The 27,006-nt window shown below is 41.8% G+C and overlaps 1 protein-coding gene across 1 annotated transcript in view; it reads left to right on the top strand.

Moving 5' to 3' along the window:
- Positions 1–27,006, top strand: part of CRISPLD2 (cysteine rich secretory protein LCCL domain containing 2) — a 139,488-nt gene that overhangs the window by 25,423 nt on the left and 87,059 nt on the right. Inside the window, exons 3-5 of the mRNA XM_069217670.1 lie at positions 22,031–22,149; positions 24,178–24,310; positions 26,335–26,450. Of these exons, the coding sequence (XP_069073771.1) occupies positions 22,031–22,149; positions 24,178–24,310; positions 26,335–26,450 (368 nt within the window). The remainder of the gene's footprint in view (positions 1–22,030; positions 22,150–24,177; positions 24,311–26,334; positions 26,451–27,006) is intronic.

The raw sequence follows: 27,006 nt of genomic DNA, 5'->3' as shown, positions 1-27,006 counted from the left end.
AAGAACTTTCTAGATCTTAAAAAAGTAGATCAAAAGGAGCAATTATTATCGATGGATGGATGGATGGATTGCGTACACTTGACGAGGGAATACTAAAATCGACTGCCTTTTTGAAGTAGTCAGTGGCTCTCTTACATGACAACTCAAACATTTGCTTATGTGTTCACATTTAATATGACCTAGGCCTTGCATTCTGGTACGTTTGGTGTTTAAATAGGCATTTTCGTTTTTCATCATAGTTGCTCTGGACTATATCCTGACACGTGTTTCACTGACTATAACGATTAACAGATTGGTTTAAATGTGCCAACGTGCTGCCATGCTGCTTCGTAATCATTTCGGTTCCTTTACTACTAAGAAGAGTGGTACAAAGCAACCGGCCCTGAGATAACAAGTCTGCACAACGTCTTTTTGAATTGGTACGTTGTCTGCATGTGACACCTCGCACATGTTTTGAACAGGTATTGACTCGTAGGCCCTCCTTATGAGTTGACATGAATTTGGGGCTGAGATACCTGGCCGGAATCTACATTACTGGCCGGTATTTCTTTACCAAAGTTCAGCCATTACGAGTTGGTTCCCCAAAATGGAGAATAGCTGCTTGGACCCGGAGCTACTGGGAGGTTTGCTGTTTTTTTTTTTTTTTCATGATTTTGACAAAAAATAGAAGCACTGAGATTTTCCTGCCTGCTCTGGAATTGCAACTTGTGGTATTTTGCCCAGAGTTATCACAGGGCGAAACAGCCCAAAACATAATGAGGACCTTACTGTGACCTTGTGAGTAGATTCAATTCCAAGTAGTTTTCAAATTCTCATTTTTTTATCAGTCGTTCTGGACAATATATATGAGTAATCTACTGACATATTTTTCATAATATTTACTGAACGTAAGAGGAGGTGAAATGTACCTTTTGTAAGGTGCATCGCTAACGGCAGCATGGAACTGCACCTTAAAAAGATACATTGCAGGCCTTCTGGTGGGTAGTAAGATGTGTGAAACATGTCAAGGGACTGCTTCTTCAAACTTTCCTCAGTGGTGGTGCTGACAATGCAAAATTGAATAGTCCCATAATGCACTTGGGCTCACACTAGGCAATGCGTGATGCGATAGCATGAGGGCTTGAGCATTTCATTCATAAAATGTCCACTCGCGTTATTTACATGAATAGATAAGATAGATATTGTTGAAGGCAAAGAAAAGGTGGTTCCAAACGACAATTTGCTGGTCTAAATCACAAGTAATTTGGATATTTACAACTAAAGGGACTGACAATTTCAAGTGTCTGTTATGCAAAAGTAAAGCCACAGCGGTGCATAAGACACCTCACTAATTTGTACATTTTGGCAAAAAAGCAATTATATTTTAAGTGTTGAGAAATACAATTATCCCCAGACCCAGTTCCCTATAAAATTGTGAAAGGCAAACTTTAATAATATTTAATACATGACATGTTCTCTATGTTTCCTACGGTGCTGAAAAATGTCACCATGTAACATGGTAAATTGTGTGGCAGCTTTATTTATTTTATCCTGACAGTGTTAAAATCTTGAAGCAATTCAGTGGGAATACTTATGTATTAGGGCTGCTGAATTGATTATTAAAAATCCTGTCGCAGTGTGGGCACCCCATGATTTTGGTTGGATGTGTCTGATGTGGTTACTATTTAACACAATTTGTCATCAACAGATTGTGTCCATACTCACATACTGTATGAGGCGCCAGAGGTGCCAAACAGTAATTTTAAATAAATGTATAAATATACAATCCATCAATCACACATTGCCTATTACAGGCACAGCTGTTTGTGGAAATCTTGTGAAGCTTATCCACCAGATATCCGGGTGTCCTACCTATAAGGGACTTCATCCCAAGTTGTAGTTTGGGTGATGAGGTGATTCAGGAAGAGAAGCTGTACTGTGTCCACAATTTAAAACATACAACTGAGGAGACGCCATTTGTACTCTCTAGATTGGAAGATGGACAAACTGAGCTTTGCCAAGCCAGTAATTAAAACAGTTTAGCATCATTGTTGTAACCCAGAACATGACTGTTTTATTTATTATTTTTCCCATCCTTCTAATCTTGGTGGGTTTATAAAATGTGCAATCACTAGATCATTAATGACCTCTAGCAAGCCATTATTTCATATTAAATAGAATATGATAAATTAAATTACTAGAACAGAGCAAACTGTGGTCAAAAACATGATTTTTGAATTTGAGTGTTTTTAAAAATATGAACAAGTTTACATATTGTTTCCTGCTGCATGCATGTTTTGCTTAAAATGACAGTGCTATGAAGGCAAATACTTTGGTATGCACAAAATTGCTTTACTATAAAGTTTATTACTGAGATAACACTTTCCATGATGTTTGTCCAGCAATGAGTTGCAGAAGTGAAGTCTAGGATTTGTGTTTTCTATTGGAGATAAGAAACTGACCTGGGACAATGGCCCAGAATTAGTCAGTGAAATCTTAAATCCATACTTCTCCATCACTGAGATTGCAGATAGTCTTGGGAAGGTGATGGTTCTGTGCTTGTTGTGGACGAACGACAGTGGCAGCTCATGGTCGGGGCAGTGACATACGGCTAGTGGGGTGAAACTGTGATAGGGAGTCGGCCACTGATGAGGAGTGAAGCCGGGTACTGAAGGACCACGTTAAGGGGCTTTAACGAAAGTTAGAGAAGAGCTAGGGGAGAAAGAACTACGGGTTCAGCACCTCCGTCCTTACAATACTTGCAGCCTGATGGTTTATATATCTTTCAAATTATGATTTTATCTCATTCACTCTGAAAATAGTTTCAGCGCCAAACAGCTGATGAGCGGAATTGTCCATCTGGGAAGAGGGTCCTTGGGCACTTGGTGGCACATAGGCCTGGGTAGAGTTCATGGGGGGCATGCAGTGAATGGTCCAGTGGGATGAGGCAGTGCTGTGTTGATACTGAACTGACATCAGCTGCCTGTTGAATATGTTGCATCGTGGAAAAAGGGGACTCAGAGTGAAACCCTAAGAATTTACCCAAAGGTACTACCCGTAACCCACTTGTGAGAAACTACCAGTCCTTTTACCCAAATATACATTTTCATTTAGCCTCCAGGCCCCTCTGAACTCCATCCCAGAGAAATTAATCTGCTGGGAATGTCTGGTTTGTTTCAAGTTGGCTTTGGGATAAGCCATGTTGGTGCAATGACTGGCCGCAGAGCCCAGAGGGCGATTTTAAAAAGAAAACAAGACCCCAACCTCTGTAACCAAGAACAGCCTGTCTCAAAGCAATGATGTCACAGTTTATTTTCTTACATTCAAGTAAATAGATGGGAAATAAAAATTGATATTAGCGGTGAGACAGTATGTTCTCTGGTCGGGAACACAACTTTGGGAGCCAGATGTCATTATTGTCTGTGTAAATTTATGATTTCGCATCTGGAGACCAGGCTGCCATATATTTTGTTTATAAAGTATGTGAGCTGTCATTTGAGGAGTAACTCTAGGCATTTTATTACTGGAGTGGAGCCCCACCCCCCTTTTCTTTATACCTTTCCAAGGCACTTCTCTTTTCCAGCATTAGGGTGGGGAGAAATATGTTTGTGAAAGCTCAGATCATTGGGGCAGTGAAAGAAAGGGACAGAGGTCAGCAAACGATAAGTCCACAACTTCTTGTTACTCTGACATAACAGCTGATCATGGAGAAGAGTGAATCTTGGCAAATCTCCCACTACACCTCATGTCCGCAGTATCCACCGCAGACAACGATGCGTATAATGCAGAACGATGCCAACTCCCACAAAATGATGACTCTTGATAAGGGGTCTGTTGACAAATCTAACACTGCTCTAGGGATCAAGAGGAGAAAATGTGATATTTCTTAGAAACTTGTCTGACATTCCCTCTTCATTAATAATAATACCTTGTACTTGCAAATGGCAACTTTCTAGCCAGTTCTTTGGCCTTCTAAGATGGCTTCTCATGCCAGAACTGCTCAGCCATCCTTTAAAGTACTCTGACTCCAAATTTGAGCTAAGAGCTAAAACATCTGATTCTCTTGGACGATATCAGCAGCAAGTGTTTAACTAGCTGAACCATCTCGTGTGAATTGCAGGTCAAGAGTTTGAATCATGGTGAAGCCTAACACGTTCTTGCAAGGCTGGAAATTTGAGAACCATAACATTTGTCTTCTGATAACGTCTGTTATACACAACATTTGCAAACAGCGGAAGTGCACTTATGCCTAGAGTTTAAACTTGTTTTAATTAATGTGTTTCACAGAAAATACTCCAGAGGAAGAATTTCATAAACTTATGGTAACAGTAGAAGTGTGGCATGAAGCGCTTCATAAAATAATATTGTTATCATTAAAAGCCACTCTTGCAAGCCCTTTTCAGTTCCAAGTGTGCTTTTCAGCCTTACTTAGGAGTACTTTCTGAGATTTCAAGTTTGGCAATGGCAGGTGTGAGTAGCTCACCAAGCACGGTTTTGATTGCATGCTGGTACTCTTCCCCACCTCTGTGGTTATAGGAGACGTCAATATATTCTCTTTCGAATAATATATGGCAGCTGTAAGGATTTAGGTGTACAATATGAAATGGCTGAGGAGCCTTATCATGCAGTACACTCACAAATACCATCTTGGGTCCAGCCAGGCTTGTTTACTTAACCTCAAGTTAAACCCTGGGTAGCTGTCCTTGGAAGCAGTAAGTTTTAGCAAACTATGTGTAAAGCATTTAAATGCACCAAACACTGAAATAAGAAAGCAATGACACACAAAAGAAAAAAGACACTAATGTATAAAAATTGATTATATTTGTATTAATTTTTTGAGACCTTGATGAACAAAATTCACTGTAGCGTTCTCGAGATACATATTTTAGAAGATAATATCATTTTTAAGTGCAACCGCAAAAAAACATTGATCAACAAAAACGTTGGAAACTTTTGAAAAATTTAAAACAGTTAATTTGTCTACTCTGGCCACTGTTGGCCAACCAATTCCAGCAGGACAGAGGTCTAGGGAACCTGAGTGGACACTTTAGACTATTACCTGGCCACCATAGTGTTTTTAAAGCAAGATCCAAACTTTCCAGGACAACCGATATAGATATCAGTGGAGTGATTCTGATGCTGAGGGATGCAGGCAAAAGATGCTCTGGTTGTGGTGTGGTTGACGGGGGTATCTTTGTGGGTGTTTCTCTGTCCATGGGGGGTGTGGGGCGAGCTTAGTCACATAAAACAGGGTCTGTTGAAGTCCTCTATGTTGCATTAGTAGGCCATCTGATGCTGAGCTACTGGTAAGTCTTCACTGCGGACGGGGAAAAATCATGAAGTAGGGGCTAGTGTCCTTTGGGTATGACAAGTCAGGACTTGGATAGCACTCCCCGGTCAGACAGCCTCTTTTGGCTATCTCAGATTTGTCTTCTTGGGTGCCCAGCGACTGGTAGTGGCAAAACCTCTAAAGTGGCTACCAACTTGTCAGTTTGGGCTACTTTAGCTCTTGTGTCCCTGGTGCCAGTTCTAGGAGATCAGCGGACTGATCCTTGGAGTCACTGCTGTAGGTTGGATCTGGGAATCAACTTTTCCTGAGCTAGGAGCTGCTTGCACAGTCCAAACTTGGCTAGCCCAAAGTGCAGTAGGTGAGGTCCTTCCAAAGGTGCAGCCTCTCTTTGTGCATGTGCAAAGGCAGCAGGGCAGTCCTTCTTAGGTTCTCTCTCTGATTCCAGTGTGATTTGAGGGTCAGAGTGCTATGGGTGTTATATTTATCCCAGAAAAGTGCCCTGAGGGGAACATTTGGTCACTAGCCAATGGGCTACTGGGTCCCCTCATATCTAGTGTTAAAGTTCCTGTGATGTGTGTCAACTGGCTGGCCCAGATGTGTGGCTACCAGAGGGCTATACACTCATGATAGAACCGGTTGGGATGAGTTTACCCTCCTTGGCCCTGTCTCCGCTTTGTCTACACAGGAAGAAAAGGCATCTTGCTCAGGGGTGTTGGAGCTACTTCCCTCACAAAGGCTGCTTCACCTCTGTAGCTCGCCTTTTGAGCTAAAGCCCTGAGTGGATATCCTGGAAAAGGAGGGGACGCCTCACTCTGCGGCAACTGCCTTTGTTCTTGGGAGTCATTCACATGTCTCCCGAGACGGTCAAAAAGCTGTCTGTTTGTATATGCCTTTGTGAGGCTGCTGGAGGAGCAGAGCACAGAGAGGCAACTTTCTAAAAGTTGGCTAACTTTAATAGTGACATTAATTTTGACCTGGGCATTAGGTCACTTTTAATGGCAAGATTAATTTGATACCTTACATGAACGAGTTTGGTAGTCCAGTCAAACGTTAGATGGGTTGGGATGCCACCCGGTAACTGTTAGCCAATAGGCTATCAACTTGATCCACAGCAAAACAACAATTTGTAAGTGTTGCTGTTAAGACATATCTAAAGGCATACATCTTACTTTACAAAATACAGCTCCCTGCAATAGGGCTCTGTAGGCCTTCCTTAAGGGAGACTTATACATATTGTTAAGGGAGAGAGTGACTTTGTTATTGGAGTGAATAGCAAAGTCGAACTGGAAGTATAAACACAGCCCGTCCTGTGTGCAATAGCAGGCTGGGGACCTTTTGTACTCTGTCACACCCTGGGTGACAAAAACAATGTTGCAGCCCTGAGTAGACACACTGCCTTACATGTCTTGGGAGCCATGTACTAAGGACGTATAAGAACACTGGCACTGAAGTCTGGTTAGCAGGCCTCAGTGCACTCTGAGTCGAAAAAACAGCCAGTGGCGTAATGAAACTTAAGGGGGGCCCTCTCCCCCCTGGGCCGAGCCAGGGGCCTGCCACCCATGCAGTGTACTGTGTCCTGGGGGAGGGCCCTTGGAGCCCAAGGTGGCCCCCCCATACCACAGAGGCTGTGGGGGCCTTTGTTACACCACCAAAACCAGCAGCATTAGTCCCAAAAATTGGGGGTTGGGAGTTGAACACGCAAAGAGAAGCATTTGCTTACGGCCACTCATTCCAAACAGGTGGCCAGACTCTCAGGTTAGTAATTGTGAAATCCTGAAAACTGCCTTTTGGAGTACATTGGTTATAATGCTTTGAGATCTCATTCTTCATGGGGAGGTGATCCTTTACATCCTACCAGACAAAATACCTCTCAATTTTCCATCCAAATCACCCTGGAGTTATGCCGGACCCCTAACTCCATCCTCAGGTACCTCTTGCTAAATAAATGCCCTCCAGACGCATCCTGCTATGCTTTCTTAGATGTGTTTTGCACTTTACAAACATACTAAGTTGAAAAATATAACTAAAGCCATACCTACAGGTCCTCACGGGCACGAGCTGGGCCATAAACAGGTTGAATTTCTTGTTCAAGATCGCTAATGGCTAGGCCTGTCAAGAAGGGGTTGTTTTGGGGAAATGGGCAGAAGTTATTCTTTCCAAGGCCCAGTACTTTTTGAAAGACCGTGCACTCGTACTGCAACGTATTTATTTATAGGTTTTAAAAACAAAGGAGTTGTGCCAGATGCGCCATTCTGTTTCTTTCTCCAGTGGACATATTTATAAACTTTAAGAGATTCTGTGAAAAAGGGAATTAAAGTTCTGGTTTAACATAAAAATACACATGCACAAAACTTTGGGATTTGCTCTGCATTCCGTCCATCATCTGTTGTTTTTGCATTTGTCGCCCCAAGTGGGAAGGGTATGCCCAGACGTGGGTCCCATGCTTGCTATGCCACCAGATTCAAGCTAGCCTGGCTGATGAAGGGTGATACCCTGAAACCGGTCCCAGGATGCTTGTTTCTGGTTCAGGGAGGACCTGGCCTGGCAGTTCGGGCTGGACTGTTCCCATGCGGAACAGGGTCAAGACTGATTTGCATATGGGTGGGTCCAAACTGGAATGGCATGGCAAGCAAAAAAAACTGATGGATTAAACCCAGATCTGTGACTGGGGGTGAATGTTTGATTTGCTCTGCATTCCGTCCATCATCTGTTGTTTTTGCAAAACTTTGGGAACCACAGGTAGTAATTGCAGTGCTCTCAAAAATGACAGGAAACTCCTCAAGTAATTCTTCACAGCTTTGCATACCCTTAGTTAAGAAGTTGATTCTGAACATTTAGCAGTACTAAGCGATCGTTCCAATAAGCAGCAGCCGGCATTAAAGTGGTAGTGCCATATTATACCATTCGTCTTTCTATCGCTGAAAAGTTACACGAAAGTCCGTCCCTCCCACCCTTTGCCTGGTGTCCTGCCTGAGTACAGAGATACCTATGTTCCTGCAAGGGGTTTAGCATCTATTTAGGGACTCCTGTGTCAATAAAGCCGGATCACTTATTTTCTGCAAAAGCCAACGTCCATAAAGCTCCATTACTGCATGGAAAAATACAGGAGAGTCGAGGTCTTGGCAAATCGAAGGTAAATGTTTGCTATGCATGGTGACTGGCCAGGGTGCCTGATTTCATGAATGACCTGAAGAGGCCTGAGGTGACTCCAGGTAAATGTACATCTCCAACCTCACTGAAGTTGCAGTCAGAAAAGGTTTGATGCCACTTATATACCCTTAACACAAATCCACAGTTGTACATCCTATGAGAGTTTGTATGTGTGGTTGCCCCTCGTATGAGAATATATGTATGCATGGTCGTGTGGTTGTAACTCCTATAATAGAGAAACAGTGCTGTTGTATGTGGTTGTAAATCCTATGAGACTGTGTGGGTGTTTGGTTGTAACTCCTGAAAGAGACCATATGCTTGTGTGTGGTTGGTAAAAGTGTGTGTGTGTGGTTGTAATTCATATAAGAGAGTTTTGCATGTGTGAATGATAGTATCCCTTTGAGAGAGAGTTTACATGTTGTTGTACCACCCATGAGAGTGTAGGTTGTACCACCAATGAGTGGGTGTTTGTGTGGTTCTAACTCCAATGAGAGTGTGTTTGTAACACCTATAATAGAGGCATTGTAGGTGTGTGTGTGTGGTTGTAAATACTGTTTGTGTATTGTTGTACCTCCTATAAAAGAGAGAGGGTGCTTTGTGTGGGTGATTGTACCTCCTCTAAGAAAGGGAGAGAGAGAGAGGTTGTGTGTGTGGTTGCAACACCTACAATAGTTTTGCGTGTGCCATTATAGTGGGACCTTCTTGGCAGAGAGTTTGTCTGTGTGTGTGGTTATACCATCTATAAGACGGTGTGGCTGTACCACTTTTGAGAGGATATTTGTGTGGTTATACTGCCATGAGAGTTTTTTTGTACGGCTGTACCTTCTATAAAAGAGTATGTGTGTGGTTGAAACTCTTAGGAGAGAGAAGTTCGAGTTTGTGTGCTTCTACATTTGTACTTCCTTGCGAGAGTTTAAGGTGTGTGTGGTTGTACCACCTTTGAGAAGGTATTTCTGTGGTTGTTCCTCCTATGAGAGTAGTTTGTGTGGTTGTAACTCCTATAACAGAAAGACTGTGTGTGCGTGTGTCTGTAACTCCTGAGCAAAAAAGTTTTAGCTGTGTCCCTATGGTTGTACCTCCTTGAGGAGAGAGTTTGTGTGTATGATTGTATCACCTATGAGAACGTGTTGGAGAACCACCTGTGAGAGCGCGTTTGTGTGGCTATACCTCATATGAGAGTGTGTTTGTGTGGTTGTACCTTCTATGAAGGTTTGCGTTTTTGTGTGGTTGTAACTTCTATATGAGGGAGACAGTGTGTGTGTGAGACTGTAACTCCTATGAGAGAGGCTTTGGGGTGTGTGTGTCTACATTGTACCTCCTTGACAGAGTTTATTTAGGAGTGTATGATTATACCACCTATGAGAGTTTGTAGCTGTACCACGTATGAGAGGGTGTTTGTGGTTGTACCTCCTATGAGAGTTTGTGTGGTTGTAACTCCTACTCCAGAGAGACAGTGTGTGTGTATATTATTGTAACTGCTACAAGAGTGAGAAAGTGTTTGCACGTTTTTGTGTGGGGTTGTACATCAATTGAATGGCTGTGTGGTTGTAACTCCTATAACAGAAAGAGAATTTGTGTGTTTATGTGTATTTGAGCACACACACTATTGATGGTAAAAGGGATGTTTTTAGCAAAACGAGAGGGAAGAGATCAGGGAGCAGGGGTAAAGTTGAGCTCAGTAGGTGACCTGAGCATTAGGGCCAGTCTCCATTACTATTTAAGGACTGTATAGACCAACGTGGTATTTGGTCCTAATGGAAAATGAGAGGGCGGCGGAGTTTGGCAAGCTTTGTTATGAGCCAGATGTGATCCGTGTACATTCTCGCAGAGAAGGCCAGCCAAAAGTAAATCATCCGAAAGAAGGAGTGCAGCTCTGCGGGTTGCAATTTTATTGTATACATACTGTACAGAGAACGGTAGTAGGCCGGTGGACCCCTGCCAACCCTTAGCCGCGCATTGGTGGAAAATCACTAGCAGAGCATACGCTATTCAAGGGCTGCACTCTGCAGTCAGGCCTGGCCTGGTCTGTGGTGCCCCTGCTGTCGGTGTGGGGTTTCTGAGGGCATCTCAGAGCACAATGTTCCTTCAGTGATCCATGGCTCCTGGTGCCCGTCCAGCACATTATACAAGAAGTGGTGGAAATGTCGGACATTTTATGAATTTCCTGACTTCTTATAGGTGTAGAAAGTACACTTTACGTCCTCGTTCCAGTCACGGTCAAAGGACTCTAGCTTGGCACGTTTACTCACTGAGGTGTTGCCTGCCTCCAAGTATACTGTTTCATACCTCCCACCTCCAGGACTGACAGAAAGGACATCTGGGTCTGTGTAGAAGGCCAGATTTCACATCCTCTTCCACTGAATTAGCCAGTGTGAATTTTTGTAAGAGACAGAGCCTAAAATACACACATGTGAACAATGGTCAACGCTAGGAGCTAGATATGAGGCTATACTATTTGGAGGATTTGAAGCTCAATCAAGAAACTAAAGCTCTAGATTGCAGCATTGACATTGTCTTCTTTCATCTTCAACCTCATAGGCTAAGTACTGGGATGGAAGTGGGCCAGACCGGCACAGTGTGCAATGGATGATTTGATGTACAATGATTGTGCGCTAGAGAGATACGTTTATTGAGTGTTAGGGTGTGTTGTGCTTTCAGTGATCCACCGATGAGTGAGATGCAATTAGAGTTCATGATGGATGGGTGATGTGGAAGTGCTGTATTTCAGAATAAAACGAATTAAGAAAACAGTTTTTTTTTCAGTGAAAAGACGATAGATTTAATGCATTTGATATTTAATTAGCAGAGCGAGTAAATAACACATAAATTATGTTCTTTAATTTCCTTGTCTGCTAACACACAGCCAGAAAAAGTCTCTTCAAAAGCAAAAATGAATGTAACAATTTAAAAATCAGTCCCTGTCTAGTGCATCAGCCATGTTGAACTTGACTGTGAATGGCCACCATATCCCTGCACCTGAACCCACCATTGCACTGGACGCAGACTTCTTCTGATTGGTGAATGCACACACAGTGTAACATCCGAATGCAATCACCAATCAGAAAGCTATGATACAGATGCTATTTACCTAGCACGTTTCACTGAGAATCCGAGTCAGTTTAAGACTGCTTCCCATGCATTTGATTTTGCACTAAAGCTCTCTGTTGACAGACCTAACCTGACTTGCTATTTCCAACTATCAAGAAATGTTCAGGTCGTCAACAAGTTCTAGGGGGTAAGCCATTTCAGTTCTGTGCCTTATTGTGTGTAAAACCTTCTGATAAAATTGGTCATCCAAGATCCCAGGGCAATTTATTGCAGAATAAGTTAAAAGTCTGACTGGTTCTTCATAGTCCTTGGTTGTAATTTGCACGTAGTGGAACTAAGGCCCTCACGTTACATATGCGTGGCTTGGTAATTACCGATGCAATGGGGTGCTGTACTCATGAGGTGCTGAATTCCCTCTTAATTACAAGTTTTGTGTCTCGGAATGAGGGGTAATAAGCAGCATGAGCGAAGTGTTAGGATTGGCTGGAGCAAGCTGCCTCAGTGTTTCAAAAGGCACTTGAGGCCTGTGCCTTCTCTCCAACCCAGCTGTCTAAGACCGTTGGGTTGGAGAGCTTTGAACTGCACGTCGGGGTGGCCATAGTAAGATAGCCGGCCAAACCTACATGCGCACTTCAAACTGAAGTGGCCACTCCTCATTGCAGCCAATCAACCGCAATGACGCAATTGCCCCGCTCACACACTCCATTTGGCAGAGAGTAGTAAATAAAATGGTATTAAATAATTTATTACCATTTTATTTTTCACTCTTTCTGCAGCAGTGGGTGCTGGGGAGGGGGCGACGCTCCTCCACTCCTATGGAGGAACCGGTGCTGTCAGTAAATACTCAAACCATGGTGCAAAAATTATAGTCCAGCACATTTTGGGTTCATCTAACAAAGTGTGCTTGAGTAATTGCTTGAGCTGCTGCATTGGTCATCAGGCATCTGGCACATGTACTGAAACCACACCTACTGTAAAAAAAAAAAAAAGACAAACTGAAAGGACGTGGAATTTGAATGTGCAAACCACAAGTAAACAACGTGGCAATTAGTCTTTGTTAGAACCTTTTTATTTGTCTCTATATTAACTGGTTCTATGCGGTAACAAAGTAAAAGCAAGCCGACTTGGTCTATTTGGGTTAAAAATACTTTAGATGCCTAAAGGAGAAAGCGGTGGTATGACCCCTGTCTTGCTGAGCCATCAGTTTACAGAGGAGTGTTCTCAATAGGCCTGTGGACTATTGAGATCAGACTTGCAGTACTTCATTTGTATGGAAAAAAAAGGTTAATGCTAGGCCCTATCGTTTTTTTTTTTTGTTTGTTTTTTTTAACACCAGCCCTCGGTGCTGCTGAACTCCACGACTGTCAAACACCAAATCTGACTCATGCCTCTTCCTTCAGCCACTATCCAGATCCTGTCTCTTTATTTCAGTCTTGCAGGTTTTTTTCATGCTCCCTTTTTCTATTTGCTGTTGTTTTTCTAAATTCTTCTTTCTTCTGGTTCGTCCTTTTTCTTTCTCTCTTTTCTTTCTTTCTCTCTCCTGCTCTGGGTGAAAGTCTGGTGACGAAAAATAAGCTCCAGTGGCCATCACCTGTAACCACTGCCACAAATTAGGCACTGTTAGACTTGGTTATGAACACAAAATGGTCCCATCCATCTAGATACACTTTAAAATGTGTGGTATTTATTGTGGAGCAAAAGCATAAACACTTCTTTGCACTACTAATGCCCCTTTGCTATCATGGGTATTCAAATTAGTTTAAGCCTTAAACTTTTCAGTTCCCACCTACTCCTCTCTCACCTCCCATAAACCATTGGCAGCTCAGTAAAATCCCACCAATGAAGAGGTGAAAAACCTAATGCAAAATCAGATGTTATGGCTATTGTACAATGGACTGTAGTGGTAGAAAGGGTACATCCAGAAAATGGTGGGGGTTTACATCATGCATCTGCCTTTTCCACTGGACATGCTGTTTAACAAGATGGGGTGTGGATATACAGGTGAAATGTCGTCAATGAGAATTGCAGTGCATGCTCGACAGCATTTTACTTGTAAGGCTGAAAAGGGGGTCTATGCTTCATTCTGGTACCTTGTGTGAAGAAGGAAAGTAATTGTATACTCGCCCTACTTTTGTCTGTTTTAAACCGCAACAGGAGGTGGAAGCCCATCTTATAGGTACCTGATGCGACTCAGGAAAAAGGGGGCATAACACAGCATATTGGTACATAGTGTGATGCAGGAGAGAGGGAGGCCTGCCAATACTGAGTATTATGTGAATGACTGTGGGATGGGCCTGTCCATCATCAGCATAATGTGAACCAGTTACAAAGAGTCATGCCCTTTAGATAGGCCCCCTTTGTGAAATGTGGATGAGGCGACTTGTCCATCGAATTGATACATGGTGTGATGCAGGAAGGAGAGAACACACATATGATTCAGGTTCTGTGTATGATGCCTCCATTCCCTCCCACTTACATTCACTGCACTCTGCAGCCCTCCCACACCCATAGAAAGCTCCACTATTACACTGGGGTGGCCTGCTTCTCATCCTCCAGCCAGACTGAACATGGCAGCCATATTCTTGTTCAGAGAAGATCCATAGATGCTTAACGGTGGTGTTTTTTTTGTTGTTGTTTTCTTTTACCTAGTAGTCCCCTTCACCTTGTAGAAGATTCTCATTTTAGTATAATTGTGCTTTTTCAATAATGTTTTGCGGAGTTTCTTGCATTTTACTAAGATCCCTCAAGGAAACAACTCTACACCGAGAGAGAAGAAGAATTCTGTTTTTAAAATGTTTGAGGTTCTTCAGACATTCGCCAGGTTTTAAAGGGTAATGCATAAAATTCGATTCTGCTTTGCAAGTTGATGGATGTTTGTATTATTAAAAGTAGGTTTTGTGTAGTGCAGAGTGTGAAGTGGATCTCTTCTAGCGCCAGTCTACTTTGGCAGATTTGTGAACAAAGCCACAGATTAAAAAATGAACTTGCCTGGGATCACAACACTCAGTTCAACCAAAGAAGGGGCACTAGAACCCAGTTTTCCTAGTCATACAGTCTTTAGATTACACACTGGATCACACACCCCTCTTAGGGACTTCCAGAAAGTATCCTTTTTTGTAAGTAATTTATGGCGGTACATGCAAATCACTGAATATGTATAACTTTTTTATATAGCCAAATACATAACATAACTACGTTATCATAAAACAACTATATAATAAACACGTAAGACATGCTGTAAAGTTAAGTAGAATTAAACCTTAAAATTGTGCAGCTCTTCCATTTTACACCAACTGTTTCTGGATACAAAATGGAGTCTCTTTGCCTGTCTGAAAGTCATTGTGTAGCCCCCGTGCCAGGCAGAGCTCTGGGAGCTGTTTGTATTGTACCAGAGCCCATTTCTATAGGCATTTAAGAGGCCGCAGGAATGCAGCCCGTAATTATTTTCACGTCTACGGTACTATTGAACATGATCTAATGTTATGTTACTCTGGGAACATTCCGCTTTCTTTTGCTGATTGTGAATCCTACACTTGCATGTAAGTGAAGAGCTCTGTTTCCAATAAGCAAGGGACAAGCATAGAAGCACGCCCCCTCCCCACCCCCACTCCATTGCAACTCTGGACCAAATCTGTGTAATTTTCTCTGCATAAATTATGATAAAGGCCGCAAAATTATGCATTAGTATATCAGTCGCATAACGCAAAATGATACCCCCCCCTTGCAGAATATGAGGGACAACTGAGTCTCCTATATCTTATTTATTGGCCTTAGACTGAATAGCAGATCTCTGGAAGGATTGGGGGGGCCCCTGAAGGGCTGTGGGCCCCTTGCTCCGCAGGGGCATCAGGAGTCTGTGTTACGCGCCTTTAGGGATTTTATAGAATTTTTTTGTGCAAAATGTATTCTCACACATAACTGAGTAAATATGTAGCTCTAAAAAATTGCGCAAAATTGTATGTTACACAAACAGCAGCTCAACATTAGATTTGTATGCATTGTTCATGCCTCCTGTGATAGGATTTTTGCCCAAAAGAAATGTCAATCATGCCATGTGACCAAGTGGCGCCATCTTGGGCATTTCGTGTAACAAGCGTAATGGAAATCCCGAAGTTATACAAGATTACGCCAGCATAAACAACATTTCACATGAGCTTGGACCATAGGCACGATTTCGCCTTTTCAAGCAGAAGACCACCTACCTGTATACATTTCTATAATTTTCCAAAAAAACACTTTAGAGGTAAAAGGATGAACATGTTCAAGTCAACAAACTTGATGTGGACAGCCAGGATAAGGTTGGAAAGTGACCAGTGTGATTTAGGACCGTGCCTTAGCGAAAATGCCGTTATGTCGGTTTTAACTCGACTACATATGAACAGCTGGCGCGTGTGTCTGCAGAAACAATTGCTCGAGCATCATATAGTAATAGATTTCTGTGTAAAACAATATGCAAGTAGTGATAACGCATGCAAAACCTGGGCAAGTTATTCCACATTTATTAGTACTCGCATATTTGCAATGGATGTTTTTGTAACAAGTATTTACACAAGAGTGTTCGTGACTGGTTCAGAAGCGCATTTAAGGTTTTTGATGTAAAGGCGCATTAGACTGATGGCAGTAGTTGCACAAATAACATCTACACCAACTGACCAGTAGAAAAAATGATATTTTGCACCAGTCAGTGCAAAATTCTGATGGTACAACTGCGGTTTATAAAATTCAAAAATGTTGGGACGAAATTGCACCGGTGTAAACTATTTAATCTCTGGAAGGTGTTACCTGGGCAGACCTCACTGATTTGTTTTCTGCCAGGATGTTGACTCATAGCTTGACCACCCTGGTAGCACCATAATCTCCCCAGGTCTGGTTTACCGATGCCTGGTACTGGAGAATCTGCTGTGAAACTGGCAGATAGATACTTCATCCATGCCACCAGGGGCAGACCCGTCCCATTTGGTGTTGTGTGGCATATGCTCGCTGCAGAAACTGCTTGGCATCCATTTTACCAGTGTGCACAGGAAACTGTTGCAAAAATGGTCATAGTTCAACCTCCAAATTTAGACTAGCAGATCCATCACCATGCCTGGTTGAATTAGCTCCGTGAAAGGCCACACTGGAAAGTTTGGCAGGCTTGTATAAGAAATGTTAGCACCCCCAACAACCTTGGAAGCACCCCAGGAGTTTAGGAAGAGTAGGTATGTGTGTAATGTTAATGTTTGAGTCCTTGGGGTGTACATTTCCAGTGCCCACATTTGGTGTTTAAAATACACTGTCAAAGGTTGCCTTCTCCCCGAATACATCCACTTTATTGGAAAAATCTCCACAGACATGGTGAACTCAAAATGGAGTGGATTTTCATTTGACGCTTTGACTGAGGCATGTAACTGCCCAAATAGAAAGAACATTTTCTTCTGTTAAACTCTGATTGAGGTCACCTGTTTGCTGAGCCTGTCTCCGTTCCCAGAATTCCTTTGCTGTTCCTGGATCCCGGGATGCTCAGAGTGCTTTAAAATGGCCCTGACAGGGGCACACAAAGCATACGACACGTAAATAAACCACTGCCGAGGTTATACACCGTGGAACACAGACCTCACTAACCCCATTCTATTATTGTAGGGACAATGAAAAATGTATGTCTAAGGAAAAGGCAACGCCATGTGTTAAAATCGTGACACATGCTTGTAAAAATGGCAGTCAGAGCTCTTCTTGCTATTTGCTCTTGTTTGGCTACGGGTTCAAATCCAAGACCACATATTGGGGCTATTTTCTCAGATCATTCGTTAGTTGTAAAACGGGCCCAGCTACCCCCAGCAGAGGAATTTATTGTGGTGAACTCCTGCTGCAACAATGGAAAGGTTTGCTCTAGTTACAGCCCTTGCCAGTTCCCAGGCGCTGGATGTCCACTGCGGGCCCTACAGCAAAGATATGACTTCAGCTTGGTCATCATAGTAAAATTCACAGCGTACAATAGCAGGTGCTCGTATTCTTCCTCAAATATTAACAGCTTGATGTAGTCTTTTCTCTTGAACTCCCTATAGTCTAGCGTGATGTAAGTTCTATGCTTTGTATCCAAGGTTCTCAGTGTCCCCTTCCACTGCAGACTCAGCGTGCTGTTGCAAATAGCCGCAGACCTTAGAAGCAGCTCCAGGACTGCTTCAATTTCAGGCACATTGAGGAAAGTCCATCAGGGCAGATTTCAGAATAGTATGGAATTTATTGAAGGGACAAACCAGATCTTCTCCCCCTATGGCCTCACCAGCAATAACATGTAAGTGTCACTCTTCAGGGAAGATTCCTCAAGTAACTCAGTCCTTCTTCTCTTACCATGAAGCTCTCTTCTGTCTTCCTGAACTTTCTCGTGGGACTGCCCCATTTACCAGCAGGACTCAGACCTCTGGCCACCTTGCCAACCGTGGTAGAGCTGTCCTCACTTGAAAGCATCTTAGCGGTAATGCAGTGATGAGAGGTGGTCAGAAGCCCTCGTTCTGTCACTTTACAGATCAAATAAATTAAAATAATGAAATAAAAACACTCGAGGATAAGCAGAAAATGCTGATTGCTTTGGCCCTAGAAGCACCGGTCCTTCCGTTGGAGGCTATACCAAACTCTCAGGTTTCCCAGGTTGGTGTGAGTAGCTCATACAATACTGTTTTTTTGCTTCACATGCTGGGACTTGTGCTGATTTTAAAACGGGATAAACACCAATGCAAGTCCAAAGATGGAATAAAAAACATTGGCAGAATGAGCTGCTACTGCATTGACCTGGGAAACTTAAGAGCTCTGCCAATGCAACTGGACTACAGTAATGCCCTGTGTGCCAAGATGTACTGTTTGGTGACAAAAGCCTAACTAATGCAAAGTTCAACAACTTCTGAATGAATCATTCACTTCAAGCATGTAAGCTACAGACTGACCCTTCTGCACTAGTTGCCCGTGATCTTCTGCTTCAGATTCAGCCTGTTTCTTCCAGAGGTCCCTGTGTTTGCAGTGTTTGTTTGTTGCTCCTTTCAGACAGTGCATCAAGTTCTATGCCACTGTCTGTGTACCAAGTAATGGTGCTACTAACAACGGAACGGTGCAGCTTTTTCATAAGTTCAGAACTCGTCCTACATTTTCTGGGACTGGCATGGTCTGGTACTGCTCATGTCCTTCTGTATGGTGTAATTGGGGGGGTCTCCCCTCTGTTTCTTTGTGTCACATCTTTTACCACGTTGTGCGATCTTTATATAGAGCACGATCGCCATTTAATTGGCCTCTAAGCACTTTTAGAAGGTGAAGCGTTAAGCAAGGCATACTAATGGCATCCACAAACGAAGGTATCTTACTAAAAGAATAAATAAATAAATTCGGGAGGGTGTGATGTGTGTGTTCCTTGAATGCTTGGTGACAAAAAGCAATTCAAAAGATTGTTTTCTGACTTGCAGCACCCTCCTCAGGAACCCTGTGAGTGGGGAAACCTCAGCGCATCCACAGTGCACGAACCTGTGCCAGCAATGTCCAAGGGCAACGCCCAACCTCAAGAATCTTCTCAAAGCAGAACGGTTCAAAGGGTCTTTCGATAGCAGTGCAGATCAAGTGAAGTGCCTGCACAATATGGGAATAACCTTGCATCCTACTGGACTAGAACTGCCATTGAACCTTGTAAGGCATATGGTTTTCCAGTATAGTTAAGTGCTTTGAAGTAACCATAAGGTGACTTGCAAAGCTGTACTACACGTCTTTGTAAGGCAATCAATAAAGAGGTTATAGAATAATGTTTTACTGTTAAAACGCATCCTTAGAAATGTTCAATAAAGACTCACTCTGGAGGTCCGGTAGCCTGGGGAGCGCCCTCAGCTTCCATAGCACGCCAGAAGCTAAATCTTAAATCGCCACAAAGTCCTCAATTTCACATAAAGCAGGAGAGAATTCCCAAATAAATCACCAGAAGAACCTCTAATGACTCTCCATTCTTAAAATGCACGCCAGGGAGTTGATCATGATTTGTACGGAATTCTTGTAAAGACGTGTGAGGATCATGACTTGTGGAGATTCCAGATGGTCAGATTTACCAATACCAGCCAGAATCTCCACATAGAATTCCTGCGTACAAGAGCTAGACCCCCTAGGAATGGAGAATAACTGTGCAGAGTCAGATTAACTGATCAGAATTCTGTATGATATTATTAATTCCATGGGATTTATCACAGACTTTACCACGTCATTCATGCAGGATTCCTTTGTGGGATGAAGGCTCGTAAGGGTGGTGGAGAGTGGGAGACAATGTTGACTGTCGGAGTTAAGGTTGTATGGGTGGTGAGTTTGAAGAGTGGGTCTGGGCTTTAATACAGCCTGTTCCTAATATGATTCTACTGTTCTGATTTTGTGGCAATAACACTGGGTCCAATGTCCCCACACCTAGAAATCCAGGAGAATATGTGACAGAACAACTAGGTCCTAAACAACTATAGCCTAAACCACCACTACTGCTTAACAACTAAAAAGTCTCTACAACTAAGTACTGAACAACTACTGTCTAAACAACAATTTTACCTGAATAACAATTGCCTGAACAACTAATACATATATATATATATATATATATATATATATATATATATTTCTAAACAACTAATAAACCATTAAAAAAACAAAAAGAAAACCTTACCTTAAAATTAGTTGTTCAGGCACTTGTTATTCAGGCACAATTGTTTAGACAGTAGTTGTTCAGTACTTATTTGAGGGAGACGTTTTAGTTGTTTAGTGGTAGTGGTTCAGGCAAGTAGTGGTTTAGACCTCGTTGTTCAGGATGTTTCCCAATCCAGGAACAGGGCCACTGGGCCTCTTATAGTTGTGTAGAATGGAATTTCAAACAAAGAAATACACTTCGTTCAGGCCATATGAATATTAGATAAATGTAGATCAACACATGAGATATCCAGACTGCTGCTGAAGCTCCTTCAATGTATACCTAAAATAAATTCTTTTATTCAAAGGTACATTGGGTGGGATTAAAAATCAAAGTTAGGATGAACCTAAGAGTTACATTCAGTCATTCTTTTAAGCACCAACATGTTTCGGGTCCCAAGTTGTTAGCCCACAATAGGTCTCAGACCTTCATCAGGGCGCCAAGATCGCTACTCTAACATCTGTCTGTCCATTCATTCTGAGGTAAGAGTGAGTCTTGCCTTCATGATTAGTTGGTATGTCGTAAAAGCTGTAAGGATATAAATGAGAACGTTTCAGTGACCGAAAACCAGTATGTATGTATGCAGTCATATGTATAACGCATGCTTAAGTGAATACAGTACTGATCATCTTAGGGTGGAATGAGTCAGCCTATGATGAAGCATGCCACAAGTGTGAGGAGGATTTCTCTTCTATTAGAAACATTACTTGTTCTCTTGGGCCCCTGTCTTATCGGTAGGGACAATAGGACACAATATCACAATTTTTTGTGTAATTTATGATTGATATTAAGGAAGACATGCACAAATTTTAAAAAGTCTCTTTCTGAGGTATACTACGATATGAATATTAGAACATTCTACCAACCACGGGTAGAATTATCTAAATAATGAAAAGAAGCGGAAAAGAAATGTTGAAATGGTGAGTTGGATACATTACAGATTTCTGCTGCTCTATTAAGTGTCATATGAAAATATATTATCTTTAGGGTCATCCTCTTGACCGTCTTCAGCGGAGCTCCCAACATTGTAATGAACTTTGTGTTTGCTCAACTCTTAGATATCGGAGTATGAAAATCTAGTAAAGTCACTTGATTGAACCATTTGTTGATTCTTGGTAAATCTCTTCATCTCGCTGCACCTCATTGCACTCATTACCATCGGTAACAACGTGCAGGCTAACTCTCAAATGAAGGGCACATTTGTGGACTTATCTTTGGCTGTTAACTGGCAAATTAATAATTCTAATTGTAAAAATGCTGACAATACTTCTTTTAAAGCTTAGTGAAATGGGGTGTGCCAAAACTGCAAATTAGACATCTGTAAGATTAGGCATTAACATGATAATCGTTGTTCACTCTTGATTTACTTTTCATTTAAATTCTTATTTAGTACAAATTATTTTACCAAACCTTTAAATAATGAGGTTCTAAAACCTCTTTGAAGCCTTCAAAAACAGTGTAAGGGCTTTACTTGCGTTTTATGGAGGTATATATCAAACTATACACATTTTATTTCGAATAGTGGCAAACCAATCTAAAGTTTTTATCCCTTTTACTTTTCATGGTAATGGTTAAAGATGGTATAGACAGAAACAACTTTACTCTTCTGCTTGTACCTTTTTTTTATTTTTATTTTTCTCCTCCTTTTTCTTTTCAATCATTAATATAATTCATATAAAATGTTCCTTAGTTAATTTACCTTGTTAAAAGTTTTGTGGAATTAGTATTTTAATTTAAGCATATATTTTAGATTTATAGTTTTATTGCTCTGGTTTTGTGGTGTTATGAAACCAAACTCTCACATTTAATGTTAGTAACAATTGTGTGTATATGTAACTTGTTAATGAGTTGAGGTAGGTGTTGTAATGATGCTCATGTAATTTCTGACACAGACCTGGGATGATGAGTTGGAGCGTTCGTCTGAAGCCTGGGCTCAGGAGTGCAAGTGGGAGCATGGGCCAGCCAGCCTCATCATGTCTATTGGCCAAAACCTTGCAGTCCACTGGGGCAGGTAAGAGTTTAATCCTTTAACAAGGAACTTCACTGAAACACAAACCAAATTATGTGGAAGATAAAACTAAATGATGGAAGGGGAATCCATTAGTATAGTAGACTAGGCTTACTAAAGATGTATAACAGGGACAATTTTAAATATGAGCTCCTGCCAGACAGTCTCAGTTAATCTTGCTGTTTGTCAGATTGACATGGTAGAGGAAGTGTAAAATCTACACACAGCATTGTAGCTAGATTTGTACCTTGAAAACCCTGTAAGCACTACACACGTCTAGCACCAGGAAAATGAGGTGTTGACAAAACGTTTCACCTATAGTCGCAATAGGTGAGATTCTCAGGGGATTGGATTCCACCTCGGAAATGAATGCAAAACATCCTGCCCATTTACTAAATCACGTGTGGATCCCACTGATCCTCATGAATAGTTGGTAGGTTGTACTGGATGACACACGCCACTCATATGTATATGCTTACACATCTGCATCAAATTTCATACTCTGTCGAGCACTTCATGCTTAATCACAGAGATATGCACCACACCATGTTTGAAACATGTCTTTGAACTTCACCAACACCTCCCATTTATGGGACATACTACACTTAATGCTTTTCCAGCCAAGCACTCCAGAAGAGAGCCCAGGGACCCATGGAGTGCTTCGTGGCTCTGGTAGTTTTATGAGACAACATACAAATGCTGCCACATAATACAAAACAATAATTGGTTTTAGTGTGTTGTCTGTGTTCACTGATGTGGGTGGCAGGCAGTGAACAATCCTTTCAAATGTAATGACCAAACAGGGAACCAATCCCAGGATATTCTACTATTACATTTTGCTGATTTGTGCACAAAGCAAAATAAAATTGCAAGCAGCCACAAGTTGCTTTGATCAATTTTGGGAGCTGATTGATGAGATGATTTTGTCTGGAAGCACTATGTGTATTCTTTAGCCTGTTGTTGACCTCCAGTTGCATATTAGAGTGTAATTCTTAGTTTAAGTCGACATCTGAAGAGCTGCCTCTCTGGATGAAAACATCTTCATCAAAATGTTACTGCAATTTTTTTTTTGTGATTTTCACAGGGAATTCCTGTCCTATAAGTAAGGCACGGCCTGCGATATTGGTGAAAGATATTATTGAGCCAGTGTTGGTGGATTCTGCAAAGTTGTGTGTTTTCTTTGTGTCCAAACTCTCCCTTTGCTTGCTCATTGCTAAAATTTCCAATTACTCCCAATGCTAGTTCACACTTTTGAGGAGGATCCAGACTGTTCTTTCCAGGAGGGTGTTTATGCTCTGCTTTTGTGGAGTTGGGGCTGTCATTTGTTGATGGGGCCACACGTGCTGTCATTGAGGTCTTCATCTTGCTTTAAAAATCCTCCTTGAATAGAATACAGTGTAATTGAATAGAAAAGTGCCACACTTCAAAACAAAATATGATGTTGCAATTGCAAGGAATGCTGGAACGCAAATGGAAGAAAATTAGGATACTGAAAAAAACTGACGTAGACATAGAAAAGAAAGATTTGAACTGACAAGTCAATGACTTCTGCCGCACTATCCTTGTGTGATTTCAGCAGCCTAGGTAACCGGATTGGTTCTTTTTAATTACAAGGTTTGACTAATCGTGATTTTGTAATTGATTTAGTTTGCTCACCTGAATGCTATCAGAGAGACAATGTGACTTCTTAACACAAGCCATCAAATTCCTAGTAGTAGCATTTCATTTCTCAAACTTCTGGATTCTTTGGTTTCTAAGCAGCAGCCTTATTGGACGTCAGGTGGACAAGAGCAGTAGATTGTGTTGCTTTCTGAAAGGAATGCCCATGATTAAAGCATGTTAAACCTTTCGTTTTGACCCAAAAAGTCAACTTAGGCTATAGCACTGTCTATTAATGAATGGAACAGCAATTCATATTTTGAATGTACAGTGTGACATTATAGGCAGGTTCTGTACTTAGTCACACCAAGCATTACTCTCGTGCTACCACCATTGCTGGCTCTATGACCTCTTGTGTTTTCACAATTCCAGGTACCGCTCTCCTGCCTTCCATGTCCAGTCTTGGTATGATGAGGTGAAAGACTATACCTACCCCTATCCTCATGAATGTAACCCTTGGTGCCCGGAGAGGTGCTCTGGCCCCATGTGCACTCACTACACACAGGTAAGAGTGACTAATCATCTGTTGTTTTATGCAAACTTAAATTATCCTCCAGTGTGCTACGTGCCCAGTGGGGTACATGGTGTGGCATTAACCTTTCTCCCCTCCCCCCTTTTACTCTTCGCCTCTTTTTCTTTTAGCCCCCCCCGCATTTCTCAGCCACTCTAGTTATCTATTACTCCTCTTGTGGCCACCTCCCTTTATTTCCTTCCCCTCACCCTGCCATTCCTTTACCTCATTATCTTCTCCTACCCCTCCCTTCATTTCTTCTTTTTACCCGGTCTATGTCTTCTTTTCTTTACTTTTTAACTCTTTCCCAATCACAGCCCCTCTGTTCCTCTGTTTCCTTCCTCCCTCATCTTAATTCTTTTACCCATCCTCTGCTCTCCATCTATTAGTTCTACCCTCTTCTCCTGTTCATTTTCTTCATCCACTTCAAATTTCGTCGATCTGTGCTTCAAATTGTCCCTCCCTTGCTGCCCTAGTTATATCTCACCTCCCCTTCATCTCTTTCATTATTTGATTGTCTTTCTTCATCTCTTCGTGCTTATGTTGTGTGGAATTATTTATTACTTCTTCCCTTCACTGATATCCCCTTTGATTCATATTGTGCTCCTTTCCCATTCCCTTGCCATTAGTACATTTTCTTCCTTCCTTCCTTTCATCTCCTTCCTCTTGTTTATTTCTTCATTTCCTTCTCCATTTATAGTTCCTCCAACATATCCATTTCTTATTTCCCTTCTTATCTTTGCTCTCCCCTTCTTTCCCTTTAGATCTTTGTTCTCCATCCTCTCCTGTTCAGTGTTTTCTAGTTCATCCTTTCTTGGTCCGTCCTTCAAACTTGTTCCTCCTTTGCTGTCCCAGTTATCCCAGCTCTTTCTCTTCTGATCGTTCGCCCTTTTCTAGTCTCTTTCTTACATTGCTTGCTCTTGTACCATCTGGAATAATCCACTGCCCCTTCTTTCATTGCTGGCCCCGTATTTCATATTTTTCTCATTTGCCAGGAATCAGTACATTCCTTTCACATCCCCTGTCCCTTTCACTTTTCTCTTCCCTCATTTCATTCCTTCATCACTTTCTCTACTCTTAGTTACTACCACTTATCTTTTCCCTCCTCTTCTCTCCCTTCATCTTCTTGCTCTCCCCTCCAGTGTTGTTTGCAGTCTTCACCAATTTTATTTTCATTTGGGCTGTCATTTAATTTAGTTCATTTTCTAATGCCCCAGTGATTACATTCCTCCTCCCCCTATCCCAGTCCATTATTTTTTTAACTCTCCCTTATCTTCTGGCTCCTTCATCCTTTCCTCTCTCAAAGTCCCTTTGTTTACCCTTCTCCTTCTGCCATTTTCCTCTTTTTTCCATTTAGCTCCTCTTCTTCCTAATTTTCCATGTGAAATGGGTATTAATTGACAAATGTGCTTGGAACACTTTGGTTTTCTTGTTCTAAACAGAAGAGTATTGCATGACCTTCTACCCCTAGCAGTGCTGGGGCAGCCCCCATCTCAGTAGTACCTCCAAGGCTCCGAATTCTAACAAAATGCCACAATCCCACTACAATTAAAAATGAATATTTTTTGCTGAGTTTGGCACTCTTGTGGTTGAGCGGTTACACCATGGGTGATGGAAGTCTTAGGTGCCCCGTGACATGTTATGAATGGGATCCTCAGTCTTTACTACATAAACCAGTAATAACTCAGTTTCATTTTGTGTCATAAAAATAGTGATGCCATAGCTACATCTGATTTGTAGGGTGAAATATAAGAATGTTTTCCAACAAACTATTTCTTGAGCTATGGAGATCTCCGCCGAGAAATATCTGTAACATAGACTGTGGGCTCACAACTGACATCTCCTCTCCACGGGTCTCTGTGGAATGGCTGTGTCTACCCTAAGTCAGCCAGTCATTCCAAAACCTCAAACATCTTCTAACGACTGATGCTCGTCTGGGATTGATTTTTGGATTGCCTAATTTATTTCACTAGTATTTACATTTCCTCAGATGGTGACTGTCTGCATTTCGTTTACAGATTGTCTGGGCAACAACCACCAAGATAGGTTGCGCTGTGAATGTCTGCAAGCAGATGAGCGTCTGGGGTGAGATATGGGAAAATGCCGTCTACTTGGTGTGCAACTACTCCCCAAAGTAAGGATACATGACCTAGACATGGGTTGAATTATTTTATTTTATTCTATGGCAGATCATGGCATGTTATGTTAATGTATATCATGGTGTGTTTTGTGATATTGTAAGGTAATCTTTTCTGTCCTATAACATGCCAAGTTTGTTTTTCATATCACACATATGCCACCTCTGTAAATTTCATTTCAGGCAAACCACATTCTTTTTATACTAAAAACGAGAGAAAATCCTGTGCACCTTGATTCCTTGGGGAAATCATCCTTCTCCTCCCTTCGGTCCCTAAAGGACCTTACGCATATACCAACATTAAAATGTTATGTTTAAAAAGCCATACTATTCACAAATGGCCCCAGCAGCTCCCAGTCATTTAAGAGAGCAACACAGAACTTCTTCAGAAGTTCCAATAGCAGAACGAGTTTTTGCTTTCCTGGCTACTGCTACCGTTTTTGGCCTTTGTTTTGTCTTTTTTGCTTTTATAAACCCAAATCAAAAACCAGGCCAGAATGACAGCACAGAGACAGAATGCCACAGAAGAGCACATACTAGCATACTACACTTA

This window comes from Pleurodeles waltl, chromosome 12, assembly GCF_031143425.1.
Source record: "Pleurodeles waltl isolate 20211129_DDA chromosome 12, aPleWal1.hap1.20221129, whole genome shotgun sequence".
NCBI classification, from domain to species: domain Eukaryota; kingdom Metazoa; phylum Chordata; class Amphibia; order Caudata; family Salamandridae; genus Pleurodeles; species Pleurodeles waltl.
Note: the sequence above shows the minus strand (reverse complement) of the source record. Positions and strands in the feature narration are given on the sequence as shown.